This window comes from Anomaloglossus baeobatrachus, chromosome 8 (genome assembly GCF_048569485.1).
Source record: "Anomaloglossus baeobatrachus isolate aAnoBae1 chromosome 8, aAnoBae1.hap1, whole genome shotgun sequence".
Taxonomy (NCBI): domain Eukaryota; kingdom Metazoa; phylum Chordata; class Amphibia; order Anura; family Aromobatidae; genus Anomaloglossus; species Anomaloglossus baeobatrachus.
The window spans coordinates 42,424,479-42,449,401 of record NC_134360.1 but is presented as its reverse complement, the minus strand read 5'-3'; the positions used below and the strand labels follow the sequence as shown (position 1 = coordinate 42,449,401).

General features: G+C 45.2%; 1 protein-coding gene across 3 annotated transcripts in view; it reads right to left on the bottom strand.

Moving 5' to 3' along the window:
• Positions 1-24,923, bottom strand: part of CHCHD6 (coiled-coil-helix-coiled-coil-helix domain containing 6) — a 367,209-nt gene that overhangs the window by 258,612 nt on the left and 83,674 nt on the right. For 2 of the 3 annotated variants that reach the window (XM_075321519.1, XM_075321520.1), the window contains exon 5: positions 3,738-3,758. The exons of the other annotated variant lie outside the window; for it this stretch is intronic. In XM_075321519.1, coding sequence (XP_075177634.1) covers positions 3,738-3,758 — 21 coding nt within the window. The remainder of the gene's footprint in view (positions 1-3,737; positions 3,759-24,923) is intronic. 3 annotated transcript variants of the gene reach the window in all.

Here is a 24,923-nt window from a genome sequence, read left to right as displayed (position 1 = left end):
TTGATCAATGCAACAGAGCCCCAAAACCTCTTCATGGTATTCTCTTATATTGGGGTCCCTAGCTAGTGTGTGTCCTCTCATGCAGTTAAAAAACTTACCGTGTATGGGAAGCTGAGACCCAGGCTATATATGTGCATACCTTCTCTCCATATAGTGTTTTTTTTTAGGTTTTTGCACCCAGTTCAGACTTAGAATGGTGTTCCAGACGTTATTTCTTTATCTTTAGTATTCTAGTGACAAAAAGGAAATGTCCTATATAATGATAACTTGTTGCAGGTATGACATAGAAGATACTGCATTTCCCTGAAATTAAGACAGGGTCTTATATTATTTTGTGTTCCGAAACATGCACTAGGGCTTATTTTCAGGGGATGTTATATTTTTTCCCATAAACAAAAATCCACATTTATTCTTAAGCAAAAATAAATAAATAAATAAATAAATCAATATTTATTCAAATATAATCTTATCACAGTCTGGAACATCAACATAACTCTCCCAACCCTCTGTGTAACAGGTGTGTCTGTCTCTTATCTAGCTATATCTACACACATCAACCTGTCTTCTCTTCAGCTATAGATTCCTGCAATTAGTAGACCTTTGGTCATATGACGTGTTGTCACAAAGGTCCTGAAAGGGAACCTGTCAGGTCCAATACAGACCCAGAACCACGAGCAGTCCTGGGTGTATATTGCTATTCCCTGCCTAACCGTCCCTGTATACACTAGGATAGATAAAGAGATCTTTAGAAAAAGTATTTCTAAAGATCTTTTATCGTATGCTAATGAGCGAGTGGACTAGTCCCCTGGGCGTTGCTTCCCTTGGCTATTCAGCTCCATTAGCATGTTAGCACACCCACAGGGCTGTGCTAACATGTTAATGAATATGCAGTGTCAGAGGATGATCTCACTCACCTCTCCGTTGCAATCGCCGCACGACGCTGGATTTCAGCTCAGTGTGCATGACTCTAGAGTCTCAGTCACGTGCACTACTTCAGTTTGAAGCCAGGACGCATACACCCGGCTTCATAGTGCGCATGCCGGAAACTGCGGGGTCATGGGCACTGAGCCGAAATCCAGCGTCGTGCGGTGATGGCAGCGAAGAGGTGAGTGAGATCATCCTGTGACGCTGCGCATTCATTAGCATGATAGCATGTTAGTACGCCCCTGTGGGTGTGCTAACAGAGCTGACTAGCCAGGGGAAGCACACCCTGGGGACTAGTCCCTGTGCTCATTAGCATACAATAAAAGATCTTTAGAAATACTTTTTCTAAAGATTTCTTTATCTATGCTAGTATATACAGGGACAGTTAGGCAGGGATTAGCAATATACACCCAGAACTGCTCGTGATTCTGGGTACATATTACACCTGACAGGTTCCCTTTAAGACAGGGTCTTATATTATATCTTATTATGGGAGGATGTCATATTTTTTTCCATGAACAAAAATCCACATTTAATTTTGGGAAAAAATAAATAAATAAATCACCCTTTATCCAAATATAATCATATCACATACTGGAACATCAACATAATGCTCTGTGTAAAGGCCCCGTCACACTAAGCAACATCGCTAGCAACATCGCTGGTAACGAACAACTTTTGTGACGTTGCTAGCGATGTTGCTGTGTGGGACATCCAGCAACAACCTGGCCCCTGCTGTGAGGTCGTTGGTTGTTGCTGAATGTCCTGGGCCATTTTTTAGTTGTTGCTGTCCTGCTGTGAAGCACAGATCGCTGTGTGTGACAGCGAGACAGCAACAACTAATGTGCAGTGAGCAGGAGCCGGCTTCTGCGGACGCTGGTAACCAATGTAAACATCGGGTAACCAAGAAGCCCTGTCCTTGGTTACCCGATATTTACCTTTGATACCAGCCTCCTCCGCTCTCACTGTCAGTGCCGCTCCTTCTCTGTGCACATGTAGCTGCAGCACACATCAGGTAATTAACCCGATGTGTGCTGTAACTAGGAGAGCAAGGAGCCAGCGCTAAGCATTGTGCGCTGCTCCCTGCTCTGTGCACATTTAGCTGCAGCACACATCGGGTTAATTAACCTGATGTGTGCTGTAACTAGGAGACTGGGGGCTGGTCACTGGTTGCTGGTGAGCTCACCAGCAACTCGTGTAGCCACGCTCCAGCGATCCCTGCCAGGTCAGGCTGCTGGTGGGATCGCTGGAGCGTCGCAGTGTGACAGCTCACCAGCAACCTCCTAGCAACTTACCAGCGATCCCTATCGTTGTTGGGATCGCTGGTAAGTTGCTTAGTGTGACTGGACCTTAACACGTGTGTCTGTCTATCTCTTATCTAGCTATATCTATCTATACACACATAAACCTGTCTCCTCTTCAGCTATAGATTCCTACAATAAAGGCCCCGTCACACACACAGATAAATCTTTGGCAGATCTGTGGTTGCAGTGAAATCATGGACATATTGTTCCATTTGTACACAGCCACAAACCTGGCACTGATTGTCCACAATTTCACTGCAACCACAGATCTGCCGCAGATTTATCTCTGTGTGTGACAGGGCCTTTAGGAGACCTTTGGTCACATGACGTGTTGTCACAAAGGTCCTTAAGCTGTCCTATCATCAGGATATAAACGCTGTGGTACCTAGGAGAATAGGGGCCCTGTGAAATTGCCCAGTTTGTTCTTCCTTCCCCCTAGTGCCAGTCCTGTATACCAACCCATATACTATTGAGTTCTTTTAGGCTGCTTTCACACCTCCGGTTTCTGCAATGCGGCACACTCCGGCACTTTGCAGGAAAATCGCAACCGTTTTTTTTTGCTGCCGGTTGCGATTTTCCTGCATAGACTTTAATTAGTGCCGCATTGTGCCGCATGGCCTTGCGTTCCATCCGGTTTTTGCCGCATGCGGCAGATTTAGCCGATGCGGCGGCCGGATGGAACGTTGCCTGGCACGTTTTTTCGTGCGGCAAAAAAAAACCGCATCGCGCCGCATTCGGCCGATGCGGCGCATTTTTCAATGCATGCCTATGGCGGCCGGATGCGGCGCGATGCGGCAATAACCGCATCTGGCCGCCGCATGCGTTTTTTGCCACTGCGCATGCTCTGTAGCATGCCGCAAGCGGCAAAAACCGGACTGGCCGCAAAGGAAAAACTTATGCAAAGGATGCGGTGTTTTCACCGCATGTGTTGCATAGCTTGCACAGCCGGATTGAGCCGCAGAGCTCAAGCCGGATGTGTGAAAGCAGCCTTAGTCTCCTGTAATTGAGACTTTTGATCATGTTACATGACTGAAGTCATCAAAGGTCCTTAAACAATCCTAACCTCGGAATACAACTGCTGGGGTCCCTGAGAGTGGGGGCCAGGGGAAATTGTGCTGGTTGACTCCCCATAATGCCAGCCCTGGCTTATTTTTGGAGTAGGGCTTATTTTCAGGAAAACAGGGTAGCTGTTATAATATGGGCGATTTCAGGTACCTGAATGTGCCTTACTAAAATAGTCAAAGCTCAGCCGATTCCAATATAATGGTTGTGTGTCTGACCGTTGTGTTTAGTACCTACTTTTCGGAAAAGTGCAAAAGCTCAGCCGGTGCCTCGTCCATCGGCAGATACCCATTCCGGGGAGGGAAAAAAAAAAAAAAAATGTCCAAAGTAAATGGAGTGGGAGATCCGAGAAGGAAATTAAATAGACTACAATTTCCACAAACAATCCCCACACGGTGACAATATGACAAGTGAAATAAGCAGGAACACAAGCCAAACAGTGCTTACCCATTCATCCAAATCCGCAGGCTTTGCAAAATGAAAAAGGGGAGAGGGAAAGAAGAAAAGGAGGGGAAAGAGAGAGAGAGGAAAAAAAAAAGGGAAAATGTCAGTGATTTATTGAGCCCGGGTTTCTACGGCACAAAGCCTTGTGTTCATCCAATGTAGAGAGAGAGCTTAAGGAACAGAGAAGAGAAGAGCAGCGAGCAGCCATTGTTCCATAAAGCTTCCTATACTGGAAACACGGCCAAACGTGGCTTCTACAAAGGCTCCAAACGCGTCGCCTCGGAAGCCGCGCGGCAGGTGCTGGACCAGGCTGAACATAAACCCCTTACACACCTGAGACCAGGATTTATTTCATCGCTACATCTTTTTTTTTGGTTTGCCTTTTTTTTTAAATGAAAGCTAAAAATACAAAATGTAAAAAAAACCAAAACTTTGAACTACAAAGAAGAAAAAAATATATCTTTTATGGAACATTTAAAAAATGGAACATAAAAAAAAAAAAATAGGAAGGGGGCATAGGGAGTAATGTATTCATAACCCGACCTAGAAATGATAGAAAGGGCCAAAAATATCAGGCGGCGGCAGAGGCTTCTGACAAGAGTTTGCAATGGAAGATTTGTACTGTGGTTAGACCTTTCATATGAGGTTAGACGTCTAGTTCTCCATGAGCGCGGCTGTCCAAAATTGCCAATTGAAGCGTAAAAAAGATGGGGGAAGAGTGGGGAGCGAAATAGTGATGGGGGTGGGCGTAAAAAGTAAAAAAAAAATAAAAAAAAAAAAAAAATAATAAGCCACTAGAATTTGTAAAAGAGAAGAAAAATCGAATAATCTTTCCAGAAAGATTCACGGACTTTACATTTTAGGTACAATATTTTGTAATGATTTATTTCTTAATATATTTTTATAATAATTTTATACAGGTTTCTGAGCTCCTACACAGCTACAATCCCCTCCATAGGTGAAATTTATACGGTAATATTTTAGCTACCTGTAGCCACCACTAGAGGGAGCTCACTGCATACTGTTTGAATCAATGTATAATTTGTATGCAGTGAGCTCCCCCTAGTGGTGATTACAGGCAGCCAGTATTATATTGTTAAGCCAGGGGTGCAGCAAGTGGCTCTCCACATGAAGTATCCGTGTCAGAGAGGAGTGTAAAATGGGGTTCCTGGACTCATTCTTGGTACTCCAAAAACGGGTAATGAGGAGCAAAAGGTGGTACATAGTGTTGAGCAACTAGCTGACAATTCATACTCACTATGCTCCTAGCGAGTATTCTCCGCTACTCTCATTTCCGTTATGAGTAGCGGGCGTACTGTAAGTCAGTGGGAAATACACGTTAAGTAGCGCGTAACCTGAAAGCACGAAAAGTACAGCTATAGGGTTACTCGCTACTTAGTGAGTATTTCCCATTGAATTACATTGTGCCCGCTACTCGTAACAAATATGCGAGTAGCGGACAGTACTCGTTAAGAGCATAATGAGTACGAATAGTCAACTACTCGCTCAAAACTAGTGGCACACTATTGCATGGTTCTTTCTACTGTAGTTCAGGGAGTTGTGACAGCTATACAGTTACTGCAAGTCCCATACTGTACAATGGAGAGGGAGCAGCAGGAATGCAGGGTCTACTCATTTCTGTAGTACGGGGAAAAAAAAAAAAAAAAAAAAAGAGAGAGAGAGAGACCCCCCCATAATCCTCATAGGTGGAAGTTATTGGACATTTATGGCATACACTTTTCGTATGCCCTAAATATCCCAAATGTTGGCACACCTTTACATCTTTTGGCATGGCTCAATCTGACAATGTGACCCTTAGGCCAAGAAAGGTTGGGTCACCCTTGCAACGGTTTACGTTGAGAGCTTTGCTTACGCAGTATCAGCACTGCCTCTCCCGGGGATCATGTGACATTATTATGTCATACGATCCCTATGGTAAAATCAGCATGGGCTTCACTCTCCCCATCTATGGATATAATTGACATCCGGAAGAAGTCAAAACAGCAGCCACAGCTCTTCCTTCCTCCGGATGTCTGGATTTGTCCAAGGCAGACAAGAGTGAAGCCGCATTATGTCATGTCAGCCCCAGGAGAGCCAGTACCGACACCTCTGGAATAGCGCAGACAAAGGAGAATACAGTGGAACCTTGGTTAACGAGAACAATCCGTTCTGGGAGTGTGGTTGTAAACCAAGTTACTCGTCTAGCAAAGCAAAATTTCCCATAGGAAATCATTGGAATTCAGACAATTCGTTCCACAACTTGTTCAATGTCCCATCCTGGTCCCCTATTGCGCCATTTCACACATGCACAAACACAGGAACACACACATACTATGCTCACCTTACCTTCCGTTCCATCGCCGGCCTCCTGGTTCTTGCAGTTCACCGGTACAGGATGTGTGTTGGGTAACCATCGCAACCGATCCGGGACTTCCGCTACCAGAGCGCTGACGTCAAAGGCAGGAGCCGCTTGCCTCTGATTGGTCAGCACACTGCTTTTGAGTAGCGGCTGACAGCGGAAGTTCCTCCATCGTCGCGATGGTTACCCGATACATATCCTGCAGTGGCAAACTACAAGAACCGGCAGGCCGGCGATGGAACGGAAGGTAAGGTGAGCATAGTATGTGTGTGTGCGTGCGTGTTTGTGTGGACTGCAAGAGCGGGTTAGAGCGCGGTGGAAGTACGAAACCGGAAGTGTGTGTATGGCAAAGCTTGCTCGTATGGCAAAGCTTGCTCGTAAACGGAGTTACAAATTTACAGTAAGCTTTGCTCATATAGCGAAATACTCGCTAACTGGGTTACTTGTTAACCGAGGTTCCACTGTATAAGTGTTGTTGTTTTACTGGGTGTCATGGTGGCTGCGGACTCTGTACACACTGCAGAGTCCAACAAACTGCCTGGGATTCTGTAGTTGCACAGCCTGTCACGGGCGTTGGCTGGTTCTGGCTTCACTGCTCTCCAGTACAGTGTTTGCCGGCTTCTGATCAGCTGCTGGGAGTTCAGGCTGCTGATCACCATCTCCAGCCTTTATAAGCTTCTGGATACTGGGGCTGAGTGCCGGTTATAGCTTTTTGCTTCCTGGTTCCTGTTATCCAGTTTTATGGTAATCTTCAAGTTGCGGTTCTGCGTGATGTGTGAGTGCTCCAGTTGTGTACTTATTTCCTACACCTTTTACGTACTCCCTAGTTCACTGTCCCTCCTTTGTGTTTGAGTGCAGTGTGCACGAGTTTTCATTTACCCTTGTCTGTGATTATTTGTGGAGTTTTGGTAACTGGGTTTCCAGCCTGCTCCCTGGGTGGCGGGGAAGTAGAATCAGGGCTTGGACAGGAGACAGGGTTATGTTGGAGGCTCGAACCTGGATACCGTCAAGTCTATCTTTGAGATAAAGGACAGCACAGGGGCCCCAGTCACCAGGGTCAGCCTAGGAGCCCCTGTTCCATCTGTACACCCCCGGGACAGGAGGATAATATAGGGATTGAGAAAGGGATGTCTGAGTTGTGGGTGCACAAGATATAAGGAAAAGTAGCAAAAGATTCATAAACTGACAAAGGTTTTCATTATATCTCCTGTAATTTAGTTCATGTCAAGTGTGACCTGCAAATTAGCATCGGCTTGGATGAAATGGGTCTTCGCTAACCTTCTGGTATAACCGACACTTCAGAACAGTAAAACCTAAAAAATCCTTTACATAAATAAGATATTTAAGAAAAAAAAAATGTAACAGAATTTATATTCTTTTCATAAATCAGCACAAAAATATCTAAAATGAAGAGTGACGGAGCATTACAACCTTCTTCGAAGAAGTGGGAGAAATAACGGAGATCTTCATAAATCGTCTGCTACCTGGCTTGGATTTACTAACCCAGTTAATCAATCCTTAAAGTTAAAAGCTACATTTATCAAAACCTGCCAGACGCGGAGGTGGGACAGGTGCTAAAGGAGAGAAAAATTGTGAAAATTTTTTGCAATTACGCAAATGGCATTGCAGTGTGAAGTTGGGGACAAATTACGACATTGAAGCAGATGATGGTAAATCATCACTCTGCTGCTTCACCGAGTCAATGCACCTAATTGTCCCCCACCCTCGGGGGAATGTCTTGCAGAATGGGTGCAGAATTGTGGCTACTAGTTGCAGCCCCCCTCCTAAATCTCCATATCTGGTGAGATCCCGGCCATCGCAATTGATAATCCTTCACACCTTTACACTCCACTGAAGCAATCTGCGGTGACAGAGTAGGCTCCCCAACATCCGCCCGCCTCCCACCCGGGCCGTCTCTCTCCCTCTCGCTAATTCTCCGCTCAAGTCCGTGAAGCGCAAAATTACAGACATTTCGAATTAAAGACGGAGAAAAAGCGAAGGAACCTTATCAAATCAACATTAGCATCATCCGAGTCTTTAGAGGAAATAAGGCAGTGAAATATTACAGGCTAGGTGAAGCAAAGAGACGATGAATTAACACAGACTGGCCAACGGCAGAGGACCCGCACGTCCCGATGAGCTGTCCAAGTCCGCCTTGATGATGATTTACCGTTCTCGGGCAAATTTACTAAAATCCTGTAAAAACTGTTTAACCAGACAGTTAGTCAATGCTCTGACCAAAGTGGGCAGAACATTTCCGGTATATATTTTGATCACAGAGGTTTTACCCATCAATAGATAAGACATTTCAGATTGCTGGGGACTCATCGATCACTAGAAAGGGACCCGAATCTCTGGTCGCCCATTCTTTCATTGGAAAATTAAAAGTTAGGCTGGTTTCACATCAGCGGTATTTTGCCGCACTGCCGGATACGGCACAAATGAGGAACAGTGCAATACAGTTGAATCGCGGCTAGATAAGGTCACATGCGGCCACGGCCTCATGTGACAGCATGTCACCTTGCCTTGCCGCAATTCCATTGAACTGTATTGCACTGTACTTAATTTGTGCCGGATCCGGCAGTGCGACAAAATACCGCTAATGTGAAACCAGCCTTAGGCTACTTTCACACATCCGGTTTGAGCCGTGCGGCTCAATCTGGCTGTGAAACCTATGCAACGGATGCGGTGAAAACACCGCATCCTTTGCATAAGTTTTTACATGCGGCCGGTCCGTTTTTTTCCGGTTGCGGCACGCTACTGAGCATGCGCAGTGGAAAAAAACGCATGCGGCGGCCGGATGCGTTTTTTTCCGCATCGCGCCGCATCCGGCATCCATAGGCATGCATTGAAAATGCGCCGCAGCGGCGCGATGCGGTTTTTTTTTGCCGGAGCAAAAAACGTTGCAGGGAACGTTCTATCCGGCCGCCGCATTTATTTATTTTGCCGCATCCGGAAAAAAACGGATGCACCGCAAAGCCATCAGGTACAATCCGGTTACAATGCAAGTCTATGGGGATAAACCGGATGCGATACCAGATCCGGTTTACCCGTTTTTTTCCGGATTGTACCTGATGGGAAAAAACTGATGTGTGAAAGTAGCCTTATCTTCACAGTAGCCACTATGTCTTATGCGCAGGAGGAGACCAATCCTGTTGAGACTCGCAATACACCAGCAACAGCGTAGTCACAGACACATTGGGCAAGTGCTTAAGGGCCGGGATGATCTTCACCTGCTCCCGCTTTAGGGAGCTCTCTCAGTACAGTACCAAATAAAAATATCAAAAGGGAAAACCCGGGATACAGCCAAGGATGAGGGACGGTTAGCATACGTTGAGAAGCAACCATAAGCCACTGACCACACACTGTACAAAGGTTAAAACAGCTAGCCCAATGCTAAAGATGACACTCAGGTGCTGAATCCCTCAACGTCATTGGCCTACACCAGGCAAGACAGCATCCCATGCCTACCAAGCCGCTAAACATGTGGGAGGCTTGGCATCCACACACCACACACGCGGCACCAGTGTATAGCCACACAAACAGTGTGCGAAAACCCAGCTCCTAGAGCGGACAGGCTGGTGGGGAAGTTAGCAACAGCAGTAGGATGATTGCGATGGCGGCGGGTATTCCTAACAGTACCCCCTGTCTAGGAGAGACCTTCGGATTCTCCTTATCAGGATATTCCTTATGGAACTCAGCGATAAGGCGATCGGCATGAATTCTGCCTCTAGAGACCTTGGACAAAGTTCTGAACCTTCTGAGCGTCCACAATACTTTCTACCTCATAATCTTTGACTTAGTCCACCATAATAGGAGGAGGAGGGTCCTGGGTCACCAATGGAGTTGCCACCTTCTTCAGCAACCTTGGAAATACGCATGAAGGCAGGAAGTTCAACCCTAAAGGCCACAAAATGTATGATTTTGATAATGGTGAAAGGTGCAATAAACTTAGATGCCAGCTTTGGGGAAAGCAACTTAATCTTTAGGTTCTTGGTGAACACTCAGACCCTATCCCCAACCCTAAACTGAAGTTCCTGCTGTCGGCGTTTATTGGTCTGCCTCTTCGTTCTCTCCTCTGCTTTCTTGAGATGACACCAAGCCTCCCCCAGATCTTCATAGGATGGTGGGGCAATTTAGAGACCACAGACATTCTTGCTCTGCCCTCAAAGCATGGGGACCTGGAATGGAAACCAAGATTATAGAAAAAAAGGGATGTACCAAGAGCTTTGTGGTGCCTATTGTTTAAACAAATACAGCCAAGGTCAGGTATTCGCCAATTCTCACTGATTATGGGAGTAAAAAACACTCAAATATGGCTCCAAATAACTCCAAATATGGTTGGTTTGCTCAATCTGTGGGTGGTATGCAGATGAAAATGACAGAACCGTCCCGAGGCGCTTACAGAAAGCCCTCAAAACCCTAGAAATAAACTGGGAGCCTTGATCAGCGACAATATCCAATGGAAAACCATGCAGTCTTACCATCTGAACGAGACACAGATCAATCATCTCCTGGGCATTGGTCAGCTTTGCGAGGGGAACCAAATGGCACTGTTTGGAAAAGCGGTCAACAATTACCCAAACAATGCTCATACCCTTGGATATAGGGAAATCCTTTATGAAATCCAAACATATGTGGGACCATGGACGTGTAAGGATACCAGGGACTTTGTTTCTGGTGCATATTTCACATGTCTTAACATAGGCCTCTACGTCCTTACCTAGGGACGGCCACCAATACACTGTCTAAAAGATGATGGACATAGGCCTCTATATCCTTACCTAGGGACGGCCACCAATACACTGTCTAAAAGATGATGGGTACCCTTGATCCCTGAGTGACCGGCTGTGACAGCGTCATGGCACTCCCTGAGCAACCCCAACCTCAAGTGAACAGGAACAAATAACTTATGAGGCGTACCAGGCCACATTGACAGAGGAACCACAACCCACCTGGGAAGGATGTGACAGAGACTCCGAAAGAGAGTGTCCGCTCGTACATTCACAGGTTCCAGGGAAGAAAGAGAAATATGAAATTTAGTAAAGAACAAGGCCATTGTGCCTGCCTAAAATCTAATCTCTTAGCATTTTCTAAATAAATTGGGTTCTTATGGTCCATAAGTACAATAAATGGATGTTTAGCCCCTTCAAGGAGATGTCTCCACTCCTCCAGACCTAACTTAATGGCGTGAAGTTCTCGGCTGCCAACATCATATGTACTTCAGCTCTGGAGGCGCATGGCCTCAGATTAGTTAGGGTAGAAGATCCCTGGGAGAGCAACACCCTCACCCCTACCTCAGAGGCACCCACCTCCACCACAAAAGGCCTATTGACATCTGGCTCGGCCAGAAACAGGAGTGGAGAAAAAGGCCTTTTTGAGAGTGAGAAATGCCTGGATCGTAGGAGGATCCCAGTTAGAGACATCTACCCCTTTACGAGTAAAATAAGTGAATCAGTGAGAGTTTTTACCACCTTGATAAACCTCATGTAATAGTTTGCGAAACCCAAGAAATGCTTAATAGTTTGGAGATTTTCATGGTTGGGTCCAATCAAGCACCACCTTTAACTAGCGGGGTCCATCCGAACTCTCCAGGGAAGAGGATAACTCCCAGAAAACCTAACTCTTGCACTTCAAATATACATTTCTCTAGTTTGACATACAAGTGATGATCCTCTAATTTTTTCAGAACGGTGCGCACATGGGGCCTATATGTTGCACGATCTCTGGAAAAGATGAGGATATCATCAATGTGACAAAGCCACATCCTGCCCTCGGCCGTCTCCTTCAGGCCCATAGATACGGTCATCAGTGGGAGCCCAATACGTCATCGGTGGCAGCCCGATACGGTGGGAGCCCGATACGTCATTGGTGGCAGCCCGATACGGTCACCGGTGGGAGCCCACTACAGTCACCGGTGGGAGCCCACTACAGTCACCGGTGGGAGCCCACTACAGTCACCGGTGGGAGCCCACTACAGTCACCGGTGGGAGCCCACTACAGTCACCGGTGGGAGCCCACTACAGTCACCGGTGGGAGCCCACTACAGTCACCGGTGGGAGCCCACTACAGTCACCGGTGGGAGCCCACTACAGTCACCGGTGGGAGCCCACTACAGTCACCGGTGGGAGCCCACTACAGTCACCGGTGGGAGCCCACTACAGTCACCGGTGGGAGCCCACTACAGTCACCGGTGGGAGCCCACTACAGTCACCGGTGGGAGCCCACTACAGTCACCGGTGGGAGCCCACTACAGTCACCGGTGGGAGCCCACTACAGTCACCGGTGGGAGCCCGTTATGGTGATCGGTGGGATCCCACTATGGTCATTGGTGGAAGCCTGTTATGGTCATCGGTGGGATCCCATTGTGGTATTCGGTGGGAGCCTGCTACTAACATTAGTGGGAGCCTGTTACGATCATCAGTAGGAGACCGCTACGGTCCCTATAAATGATCCAGACTGGTGAGAGGAATCCTGTAATGGTGCTTCGAAAACAGACAAAACGTGGATATGGTTGGTACCCGATGCAGTGCTTCGACTCAGTTGTAGGACATTAATCCAAATGTAGTAATAGGAAGTCAAGCCATGATTACCTGATAATCGGGTCTCTCTGCAATGGTGCCGCCATGTTCACCGCTATGAGACCACCTTGTAGATACCTACACTCACATATAGCTCTGGATTGGCACCAAGTGTCGGCCTTATTTTCGGCTGGGTAGGCTGAGGGTGATCTGTGTGTGTTCAGGAGACAGATGCAGACGTACAGATAATAGCTGTTTATCTTCTCCTGATCATTATACATGGATGCTCTAAACTGTAATAGTCCCTGGTAATGAATGAGGCATTTCAGCAAATAGCTCACGGGGTCATTACAAACGCTTTCCCTAGACTTCCAGCGCAGATTTACACACTAGAGCAAACTGAATGATTACTGGTGAGAAGACATTCTGAAATGTTCTATTATTTCCACGATTGTTCCCCTTGATATCACTGCAGACATAATGGGGGCCGCGGAGAAGATGAGCAGCGTCCATGGATTACAGGCGGCTGCTGTACACTGCCTGCACCCTGCAATACAGTGCCTTACAAAAGTATTCGGCCCCCTTGAATTTTTCAACCTTTTCCCACATTTCAGGCTTCAAACATAAAGATAAAAAATGTTAATGTTCTGGTGAAGAATCAACAACAAGTGGACACAATTGTGAAGGTGAATGAAATTTCTTGCTTATTTTAAACTTAATTAAAAACTAAATAACTGAAAATTGGGGCGTGCAATATTATTCATCCCCTTTAAGTTAATACTTTGTAGCGCCACCTTTTGCTGCGATTACAGCTGCAGTCGCTTGGGGTATTATTATTATTATTATTATTTATTATTATAGCGCCATTTATTCCATGGCGCTTTACAAGTGAAAGAGGGTATACGTACAACAATCATTAACAGTACAAAACAGACTGGTATAGGAGGAGAGAGGACCCTGCCCGCGAGGGCTCACAGTCTACAGGGGGAGAGAGGACCCTACCCGCGAGGGCTCACAGTCTACAGGGGGAGAGAGGACCCTACCCGCGAGGGCTCACAGTCTACAGGGGGAGAGAGGACCCTACCCGCGAGGGCTCACAGTCTACAGGGGGAGAGAGGACCCTACCCGCGAGGGCTCACAGTCTACAGGGGGAGAGAGGACCCTACCCGCGAGGGCTCACAGTCTACAGCGGGAGAGAGGACCCTACCCGCGAGGGCTCACAGTCTACAGGGGGAGAGAGGACCCTACCCGCGAGGGCTCACAGTCTATAGGGAATGGGTGATGGTACAATAGGTGAGGACAGAGCTGGTTGCGCAGTGGTCTTCTGGACTGAGGGCTATTGTAGGTTGTAGGCTTGTTGGAAGAGGTGGGTCTTGAGGTTCCTCTTGAAGCTTTCCACGGCAGGGGAGAGTCTGATGTGCTGAGGTAGAGCATATGGAAGTATCTTTTTGGGAATCAGAAATTAAACAATCTACACTAATATACATATAATTTTCACTAGGCCGTGAATCTAGATCCTTTAAGTGGAAACCCAAGGAAACAAGTTATCTTCCAACTTATAAAGTAGATCACTTCAGTCGGAGAGGTCGTCTTACCTATAAAATGAAGGAGCGGCACTACTTCATGAAGTCTCCAAACTTTATTGATTAAGGGCTTTTGTAAAGGGAATCTTAAATCAAAGATTCCCTTAAAAGGGGAACTCCAAAGATATGAGTCACTAAGTTTGTTGAGAGGTCTGACCTCAGGGAACCCTACTGATCCTAACTAGCAGACAGCAGCCCTGGTTAGTGACTTTTTAGGTTTCCCCTGTTTTGGAGGAAGTCACTTGAATAAAGCTTCCAAGCAGCCGGATCACCATTGTATGGAAAATTTGCTAAATCAGTGCTGCAGTCACTTCATTCTCAGGATTGGTGGTGGTCCCAAGTGGTCATACCCCACATATCATAAAGTGATCCCCCATCCTGGAGATTATAAGATGGGAATACCTGTCAATTATAAATTGAGGATAGAGCTGACAAGATTCACCAAAAAGATCTTGCACCGTTTCTACTTCAGATGAGCACCTCAAAGATCACGAGCCGGACAAAAGATTTTCCATCCAGCGGACGGGTGAGGGGCAGACATCTAATTGATTTTTGGAAGAAATTTCATTTATTGGCCCCATAATGAATCCATAACCTTAAATATTGAAATCACTCCATGAAGACTCGATACATACCGAGACTGCCATAAGAAGCCGATATCAAGGAGCATTTTGGAGTATAGTCAAAAATGAAGGAGAACCTACATACTGTATGAACTAGATACATGGTAAAAAGCTAAACAATAATATAAGCAAAATGGTAATCTCCCTTAAAGGGAACCGGTCACCAGTCCCCTGCCCCACAAGCTGCAGCCACCACCAGTGGGCTCTTATATACAGCATTCTAACATGCTGTATATAAGAGCTCAGGCCGCTGTGTAGAACACAAAAAACACTTTATAATACTTACCTAAACCGGTCGCTGCGGTGGATGCGGCGGTATGTGTCTATCAGTTATGCACATCGAGAGACTGAAATTCTCGCCCATTCTTCCTTTGTAAACAGCTGGAGCTGAGTGAGGTTGGATGGAGAGCGTTTGTGAACAGCAGTTTTCAGCTCTTTCCACAGATTCTCGATTGGGTTCAGGTCTGGACTGTGACTTGGCCATTCTAACACCTGGATACGTTATTTGTGAACGATTCCACTGTAGCTTTTGCTTTATGTTTTGGATCATTGTCTTGTTGGAAGGCAAATCTCCGTCCCAGTCTCAGGTCTTTTGCAGACTCCAACAGGTTTTCTTCAATAATGGTCCTGTATTTGGCTCTATCCATCTTCCCATCAATTTTAACCATCTTCCCTGTCCCTGCTGAAGAATAGCAGGCCCAAACCATAATGCTGCCACCACCATGTTTGACAGTGGGGATGGTGTCTTCAGGGTGATGAGCTGTGTTGCTTTTACACCAAATATATCGTTTGGCATTGTGCCCAAAAAGTTTGATTTTCGTTTCATCTGAGCAGAGCACCTTCTTCCACATGTTTGGTGTCTCCCAGGTGGCTTGTGGCAAACTTTAAATGACACTTTTTATGGATATCTTTGAGAAAAGGCTTTCTCCTTGCCACTCTTTCATAAAGGCCAGATTTTTGCAGTGAACGACTGATTGTTGTCCTATGGACAGACTCTCCCACCTCAGCTGTAGATCTCTGCAGTTCATCCAGAGTGATCATGGGCCTCTTGGCTGCATCTCTGATCAGTCTTCTCCTTGTTTGAGATTAAATGTTTGAGGGACGGCCGGGTCTTGGTAGATTTGCAGTGGTATGAATGATACTCCTTCCATTTCAATATGATCGCTTACACAGTGCTTCTTGGGAAGGTTTAAAGTGTTGGAAATATTTTTGTAACAAAATCCGGCTTTAAACTTCTCCACAACAGTATCACGGACCTGCCTGTTGTGTTCCTTGGTCTTCATGATGCTATCTGTGCTTTAAACAGAACACTGAGACTATCACACAGCAGGGGCATTTATACGGAGACTTGATCACACACAGGTGGATTATATTTATCATCACCAGTCATTTAGGACAACATTGGATCATTCAGAGATCCTCAATGAACTTCTGGAGTGAGTTTGCTGCACTGAAAGTAAAGGGGATGAATAATATTGCACGCCCCAATTTTCAGTTATTTATTTTTTAAAAAAGTTTAAAATAAGCAATAAATTTCGTTCAACTTCACAATTGTGTCCCACTTGTTGTTGATTCTTCACCATAAAATTGAAATTTTTATCTTTATGTTTGAAGCCTGAAATGTGGGAATAGGTTGAAAAATGCAAGGGGTCCGAATACGTTCGCAAGGCACTGTATAAAAATGTTCCTGTACCCGCTGACCCCTCAGAGTCGAGGAGACGCGGCCAGCAAGGTATAGTCTACACTAGTCACGTGGCATTAATAGTCTCTACCCCCCACCCAACAGAGCTGCCGCTACCCCACACCAGGGAAAAGCTTGGGTGTGCTGTTCTAGCCCTGAATGTAAAGAACAAGGTCAAGGTAAAGTGGCTTGTTGGCGCCTCCCTGGCACTGAGCACCCAGGCACATCACACAACACGATAATCAGAAACCAGCTCCAATATAGTATAAGATTATAATATCTTCAGATTGAATCACTTCTTCCCACAAGATGAATGCAAACACCTGAAATACTCTGTGCTGCTGTAAGACTATGCAACTTTCACAAGGTCTGCAACTGACATCCCGCTAATCTTCCTCAATCAAACATATCATAACACGATCCTGATTAGCATCTGTGTATTGTTCACGGCTTCTCTCCTGAAATACTCTGTATTCCTGTAAGACTACAGTCCCTTCACTAGGTCTGCAACGGACATCCAAATTACCTCCCCCACCCCCAAACCCTCACTACCGTCTATTCTACAGAAATACTCTGTGCTGCTCAAAGCTATGGTAGTACATGACATCTTCCATAATTACCCTGTTTTTCTAACACTGCGATAATACATGCTGCCCCCATAATCATGGATCACTGCCGCCTACTCATTGCCTGAAATACTCAGTGCTACTGGAGGACCCTGCATCTACCATTGATACCTCTCAGTCTGTTACCTCCCACTTATCCCCATCATATTACTGCCCTCATCACATGCAGGGTGTACATTACTTGCAACCATCCGCTAACATTTCTTGCTGTCGTTTTGTTGGTGCCACCATTCCCTACCACTTATGATCAGCTTTTTACTTTGCCTGAATACTTTGTTCTGCTGTCTCCGGCCACTATCTCTTACCAATCCTTCTCAATTCTCCTTTTCACTCACCTGGCCCCGTTCCAGTGACAAGACCAAACAACGGCGGTTTCCATCCCAGGCATTGGTGCACCTTACACTGCCGTCCTGTTGAAGAAGGCCGAAGGTCTCCTCCTCACTTTGGATGGTATCACCAGCACTTGAGAATAATGCAGGTCTGGCAGCCAATTTATGGTTTGCTTCCCACCCAATTTTAAGATAAAGACATGCAGGCCCAGTATGTATCAGTCAAGGATCCTATACTATCCACTAAGCCCAATACTCTGTACCTGAAGGTAGAGCGGAAGAGTAACAATGGAGGGACACATTAATGGGGAATCCTCCTCCTGTATCATGCCCATTTTTCCATGGCTTTTGGTCCTATGTATTTTCACTCCCCAATGAGACCCTGGCATTTTTTCCTAATTACGCTCTTGCTGGTCCCTTTGCCCATGTTGTTTGGTACCGGTGGCCCCATCTCCTGGCCTGTAATCAGACTATGGTCCATATGATCTTCCAGCTTGTGCCTCCCTAATCACTATCCGATGGACGACCCATGGCTACTTTTCTAACTTTGTTACAACCGTCTGGGACCACGATCTGGGCATCCACGTGGAAAGACCATAGACTTTAATGGATGTTCAGAATGAGGCGATTCCATGAAGTTCTCACCTGGCCTAAGCATCCCAGTGCCAATTGGTTTCCATCTTGCAGGTATACTTCTCTGTCACCATCTGGATCACACGACTGGACAGATCGCCCCAACGTGCCCCATCGTGTGTTCCCCCGAATATATCCCGCTCACCCTATTTCAAAGCCTCAGCTAAATTTCTATATTGAAGAAACCTCATTCAAGGTCAGACCCTCCAAATAAGACATGAGTACCGTATGCGTCTATCGGCACCTCTTGCGGCACACGGGGGGGGTTAACCGTGCCATGGCGACTCTTACAGTTCAATATAAAGGACTAGGAACCAAGCAACGGGAGTGTCTTATGATTAATTGCCCTTTTTAAGTTGCAATTATGTCATTCACCAGAACCCGTGAACATTAATTTACAATTTGCTGAGTGAATAATTGAATAATTACCGGCGCCCTGAATACGGTCCGCGCTCCGGGCGTAAAAAAAAAAACACAACGAAAAAGCAAAATGGTGAAAATTATCCTCGAAAAAAAAAAAAAAAAAAAAAAAAAAGAATCGCTGCTGGTTCTGTCTGCTTGGATGGGTTCTGATCCTTCACACGCAAGTGCTCTGAAGGAGAAGAGATTGTGCAGCCCGATGTGAACGCAACAATAACAGAAGTCGGAGTAAAACGAACAGGAGGTAACGTGTTAAGGCGACGGATAAATGGAGAAAAAAATGTTTTATTAAATACTTGTACTCTCCATAAAAATAACTGTCTTACGCCATCTGCTTTGAGAGCTCTACATTACACTGTCCCTCTGCGGTTCCTCCTGGAAATATATAAACGGTATGAGAACTAGAGATGGGGCAAACAGATTCCTAGTATTGGTAAACGTTTGCTGCAGGACGGGTGCCCTGCAAACCAAAAATAAGAGGCCCAAGTGGCATATTTGCTGCAAATGTCTCCCCATCTCAATTCAGATGAGGAGTGGAGTGTCAGTTGCGGACATTCCTTCATCAAATATGTCGTGTGAATATTGATATCCTAAGGCTGGGTTTAGTCGCTTGCGTCACAGTCTAACACTGCACAGCGAAACGCGTGAGTTGCTGCCGCCCGGCAGAGCGGTTATTGCTAGAATGACGCTTCTATATGAAACGGTCACAGGTGACAACAGTCATGTGGTTTCGGGCCATAGAAGGTCACAGCGTTTGGCTGCACAGAATGCTCCCTGACTTTCTATTGTCCCTGCTGTCAGTATTCATTGGTATAGGTAGCTTTCCTGTTGGATTAATCTCTCCCCCTTTTGGACCCAGTAGGAGCTCGCCTTCCACTCAGCCGCTGATCATCAGTATTCTTTCCTTCCCTGGACTGGTGCTGGTGATATTTTCAGTTCATTCAAGCCTTGGTTGCAAGCAGATGGCTTGTACTTCTCTGTGGTATCGTTGCGGAACTTCTACCTGAGTCATCTGTGGATAAGTAGTTTATGCATTTTCCCCCTGTGTGTCCCCCTTGTGTATTCTATAGTGTTTAGTGGGGTTGACAAAGAGCTCATCCCATCCTTTCCCTATTTAGGGTCCAGCACTAAGGATACCTAGGGTCAAAGAACCTGGCTCGGCAAATAGGTATCGAACCTATCTTGAGTGGTGATGGACCCCAGGGGCCAGCAGTAAGTTTGGTCAGGGGTCACTGTCTTCCCCTTCCCTAAACAAAGGGTTTCCCTTCCCTTTCCTTCGTACTATTATTATTTATTATAGCGCCATTTATTCCATGGCGCTTTATATGTGAAAAGGGGTATACATAGTATGGACAAGTACAATAATCATAATCAAAACAAGGCACAGACTGGTACAGGAGGAGAGAGGACCCTGCCCGCGAGGGCTCACAGTCTACAGGAGGAGAGAGAACCCTGACCACGAGGGCTCACAGTCTACAGGAGGAGAGAGAACCCTGACCACGAGGGCTCACAGTCTACAGGAGGAGAGAGAACCCTGACCACGAGGGCTCACAGTCTACAGGAGGAGAGAGGACCTGCTCACAAGGGATCACAGTCTACAGGAGGAGAGAGGATCCTACCCACGAGGGCTCGCAGTCTACAGGAGGAGAGAGGACCCTGCCCACGAGGGCTCACAGTCTACAGGAGGAGAGAGGACCCTGCCCACGAGGGCTCACAGTCTACAGGAGGAGAGAGGATCCTACCCACGAGGGCTCACAGTCTACAGGAGGAGAGAGGATCCTACCCACGAGGGCTCACAGTCTACAGGAGGAGAGAGGATCCTGCCCACGAGGGCTCACAGTCTACAGGAGAAGAGAGGACCCTGCCCACGAGGGCTCACAGTCTACAGGAGGAGAGAGGACCCTGCCCACGAGGGCTCACAGTCTACAGGAGGAGAGAGGACCCTGCCCACGAGGGCTCACAGTCTACAGGAGGAGAGAGGATCCTACCCACGAGGGCTCACAGTCTACAGGAGGAGAGAGGACCCTGCCCACGAGGGCTCACAGTCTACAGGAGGAGAGAGGACCCTGCCCACGAGGGCTCACAGTCTACAGGAGGAGAGAGGACCCTGCCCACGAGGGCTCACAGTCTACAGGAGGAGAGAGGACCCTGCCCACGAGGGCTCACAGTCTACAGGAGGAGAGAAGACTCTGCCCACGAGGGCTCACAGTCTACAGGAAGACAGAGGTCCCTGACCGCGAGGGCTCACAGCCTACAGGAGGAGAGAAGACTCTGCCCACGAGGGCTCACAGCCTACAGGAGGAGAGAAGACTCTGCCCACGAGGGCTCACAGTCTACAGGAGGAGAAAGGACCCTGCCCACAAAGGCTCACAGTCTAGAGGATGAGAAAGGACCCTGCCCATGAGGGCTCACAGTCTACAGGAAGACAGAGGACCCTGCCCACGAGGGCTCACAGTCTACAGGAGAATAGAAGACCCTGTCCACAAGGGCTACCAGTCTACAAGGGTTGGGTGAGGATACAGTAGGTGAGGGTAGAGATGGTCGTGCGGTGCCATGTGGTACTTCCCTCGTATCTATCGTGACAAACACGGGACAGCACAGTACGGACATGATAGTGGAGCTGTCAAATTACTAATTATTTCTAGGGAAGAAACTGATCAAGAGTTGTTTTTCGGAAAGTCTCCAGAAGTGGTGCACAGCTCCCAGAACACTCTGCTGTTACCCATTGCGTACGTATAGCAGGGGCTTTTTTTTTTTTTTAAGCATCTCCCGTGATGGCGGCACATGGGTCAGCATCAACCTGATGAAGATAGTCATCCATACTGAAGGGGAATTAATGTAAGAGAGAACTAACTCTAAAAATACACCGCACGGAGAAGAAAACTTGTCACAACATCAGCGGAGGGGGGAGATAAAAAAAAAAAAAAGGGAGTAAAAAAAAATAATAATTTCTCATATCTCGCCAGCGACGAAGCCTCATTATCAAGACTGAGACAGGAAAAAGAAAAATCAAAAATGAAAAGGGAAAAGTGGAGAAAAAAAAACAAAAAAAAAACCCTCCCCGTCCCTGAAATGCAGCTGCAGATGACAATCATAACGAATGCGATTAAATGACACATTAGTGGACTAATTATTATGAATGTATTAAAGATCCTTCTGGGAGATGCCAAGTGTGTTTTACACTTTCTCCCCTGGGGATGGCGGATGTCTGTCAGGGAACGACGCTTCACCAGGAGGATCTCCGAGGAGACACACGGACTGTCGGAGGAATCATTAGCGGATCAGCCACCATTCTGCTATTAGGATGATGCCAGAGGGGAGCAGCAAGAGGTAACGTCTGCGGAGTATAGCAACATGTAACGCAAGAGCGGAACACGAGACAAGACCAAAGAAAATCACCCACAGTCTATACAGCATACAAGATCTCCATGATAGCAGTTATAGTCCTACACATGGGAGCAGTATTATAGTGGTTATATACTTGTACATAGGGGGCAGTATTACAGTAGTTATATTCCTGTACATAGGGGGCAGTATTACAGTAGTTATATTCTTGTACATAGGGGCAGTATTATAGTAGTTATATTCTTGTACATAGGGGGCAGTATTATAGTGGTTATATACTTGTACATAGGGGGCAGTATTACAGTAGTTATATTCTTGTACATAGGGGCAGTATTATAGTAGTTATATTCTTGTACATAGGGGCACTATTATAGTAGTTATATTCTTGTATATAGGGGCAGTATTACAGTAGTTATATTCTTGTACATAGGGGCAGTATTATAGTAGTTATATTCTTGTATATAGGGGCAGTATTATAGTAGTTATAGTCTTGTACATAGGGGCAGTATTACAGTAGTTATAGTCTTGTACATAGGGGCAGTATTACAGTAGTTATATTCCTGTACATAGGGGGCGGTATTATAGTAGTTATATTCTTGTACATAGGGGGCAGAATTATAGTAGTTATATTCTTGTACATAGGGGGCAGAATTATAGTAGTTATATTCTTGTACATAGGGGGCAGAATTATAGTAGTTATATTCTTGTACATAGGGGACAGTATTATAGTAGTTATATTCTTGTACATATGGGACATTATTATAGTAGTTATATTCTTGTACATAGGGGACAGTATTATAGTAGTTTTATTCTTGTACATAGGGGGCAGTATTATAGTAGTTATATTCCTGTACATAGGGGGCAGTATTATAGCAGTTATATTCTTGTACATAGGGGCAGTATTATAGCAGTTATATTCTTGTACATAGGGGGCAGTATTATAGCAGTTATATTCTTGTACATAGGGGGCAGTATTATAGTAGTTATATTCTTGTACATAGGGAGCAGTATTATAGCAGTTATATTCTTGTACATAGGGGGCAGTATTATAGTAGTTATATTCTTGTACATAGGGGGCAGTATTATAGCAGTTATATTCTTGTACATAGGGGGCAGTATTATAGCAGTTATATTCTTGAACATAGGGGGCAGTATTATAGTAGTTATATTCCTGTACATAGGGGAAGTATTATAGTAGTTATATTCTTATACATAGGAGCAGTATTATAGTAGTTATATGCTTGTACATAGGGGCAGTATTATGGTAGTTATATTCTTGTATATAGGGGCAGTATTATAGTAGTTATAGTCTTGTACATAGGGGGCAGTATTATAGTAGTTATATTCTTGTACATAGGAGCAGTATTATAGTAGTTATATGCTTGTACATAAGGGGCAGAATTATAGTAGTTATATTCTTGTACATAGGGGGCAGAATTATAGTAGTTATATTCTTGTACATAGGGGACAGTATTATAATAGTTATATTCTTGTACATAGGGGACAGTATTATAGTAGTTTTATTCTTGTACATAGGGGCAGTATAATAGTAGTTTTATTCTTGTACATAGGGGGCAGTATTATAGCAGTTATATTCTTGTACATAGGGGGCAGTATTATAGCAGTCATATTCTTGTACATAGGGGGCAGTATTATAGCAGTTATATTCTTGTACATAGGGAGCAGTATTATAGCAGTTATATTCTTGTACATAGGGGAAGTATTATAGTAGTTATATTCTTGTACATAGGGGCAGTATTATAGTAGTTATATTCTTGTACATAGGGGGCAGTATTATAGCAGTTATATTCTTGTACATAGGGAGCAGTATTATAGCAGTTATATTCTTGTACATAGGGGGCAGTATTATAGTAGTTATATTCTTGTACATAGGGGGCAGTATTATAGCAGTTATATTCTTGTACATAGGGAGCAGTATTATAGCAGTTATATTCTTGTACATAGGGGAAGTATTATAGTAGTTATATTCTTGTACATAGGGGGCAGTATTATAGCAGTTATATTCTTGTACATAGGGAGCAGTATTATAGCAGTTATATTCTTGTACATAGGGGAAGTATTATAGTAGTTATATTCTTGTACATAGGGGCAGTATTATAGTAGTTATATTCTTGTACATAGGGGGCAGTATTATAGCAGTTATATTCTTGTACATAGGGAGCAGTATTATAGCAGTTATATTCTTGTACATAGGGGAAGTATTATAGTAGTTATATTCTTGTACATAGGGGGCAGTATCATAGTAGTTATTTTCCTGTACATAGGGGGCAGTATTATAGTAGTTATATTCTTGTACATAGGGGGCAGTATTATAGCAGTTATATTCTTGTACATAGATGGCAGTATTATAGTAGATATATTCTTGTGTAAAGGGGAAGTATTATAGTAGTTATATTCTTGTACATAGAGTGCAGATTTTTTATAGTTTCCCATGTACATGGAAGATATAAAAGGTTTTTCTACTAAATGATTATTTTTAGATGTCTATTGCAAGTAACCCAGATACTGGTGATAATATTAATTGTGACTGGGGTTGTGGTACATTGTGGATGTAACAGAACAATATGTTTTACCTTCATCTCTCCACATTTCTATTATCGGGCTCCTGTTCTGGTATAAGGTAACAATCAGGTAAGCGGCGTTTGTTTCAGCCACCGTGCGGCCCCTACATTCACGTTGCAGAATACCGGCCTTTGAAGTCGACTTTCAGTTGCATTCACCTTAATCTTCCCACTGAGCAAACCAGCCAATTATTAGCTGCCGCTCATGAATAAAAATACATTATTATTAAGAAGGGAGATTAATTACATTTTTTTTTAAAACATCCCTAATGTGAATGCTGAAGAATTCAGACAATATCTCGTTAATGAATGGGGAACGAAAACTACAGAAATATCCCGGCTTATCTGATACGCGGGGGGGACGGGCACAGCCGCGGCAGTGATTAATTGGCAGTGGTGTTTTGCTTTCATTCAAAGCCTTTTTCGCATGTGATGATGCCACTCAGACACCTACATGTGCCCTGGCACGGCCGGGGGTTTATCGGAA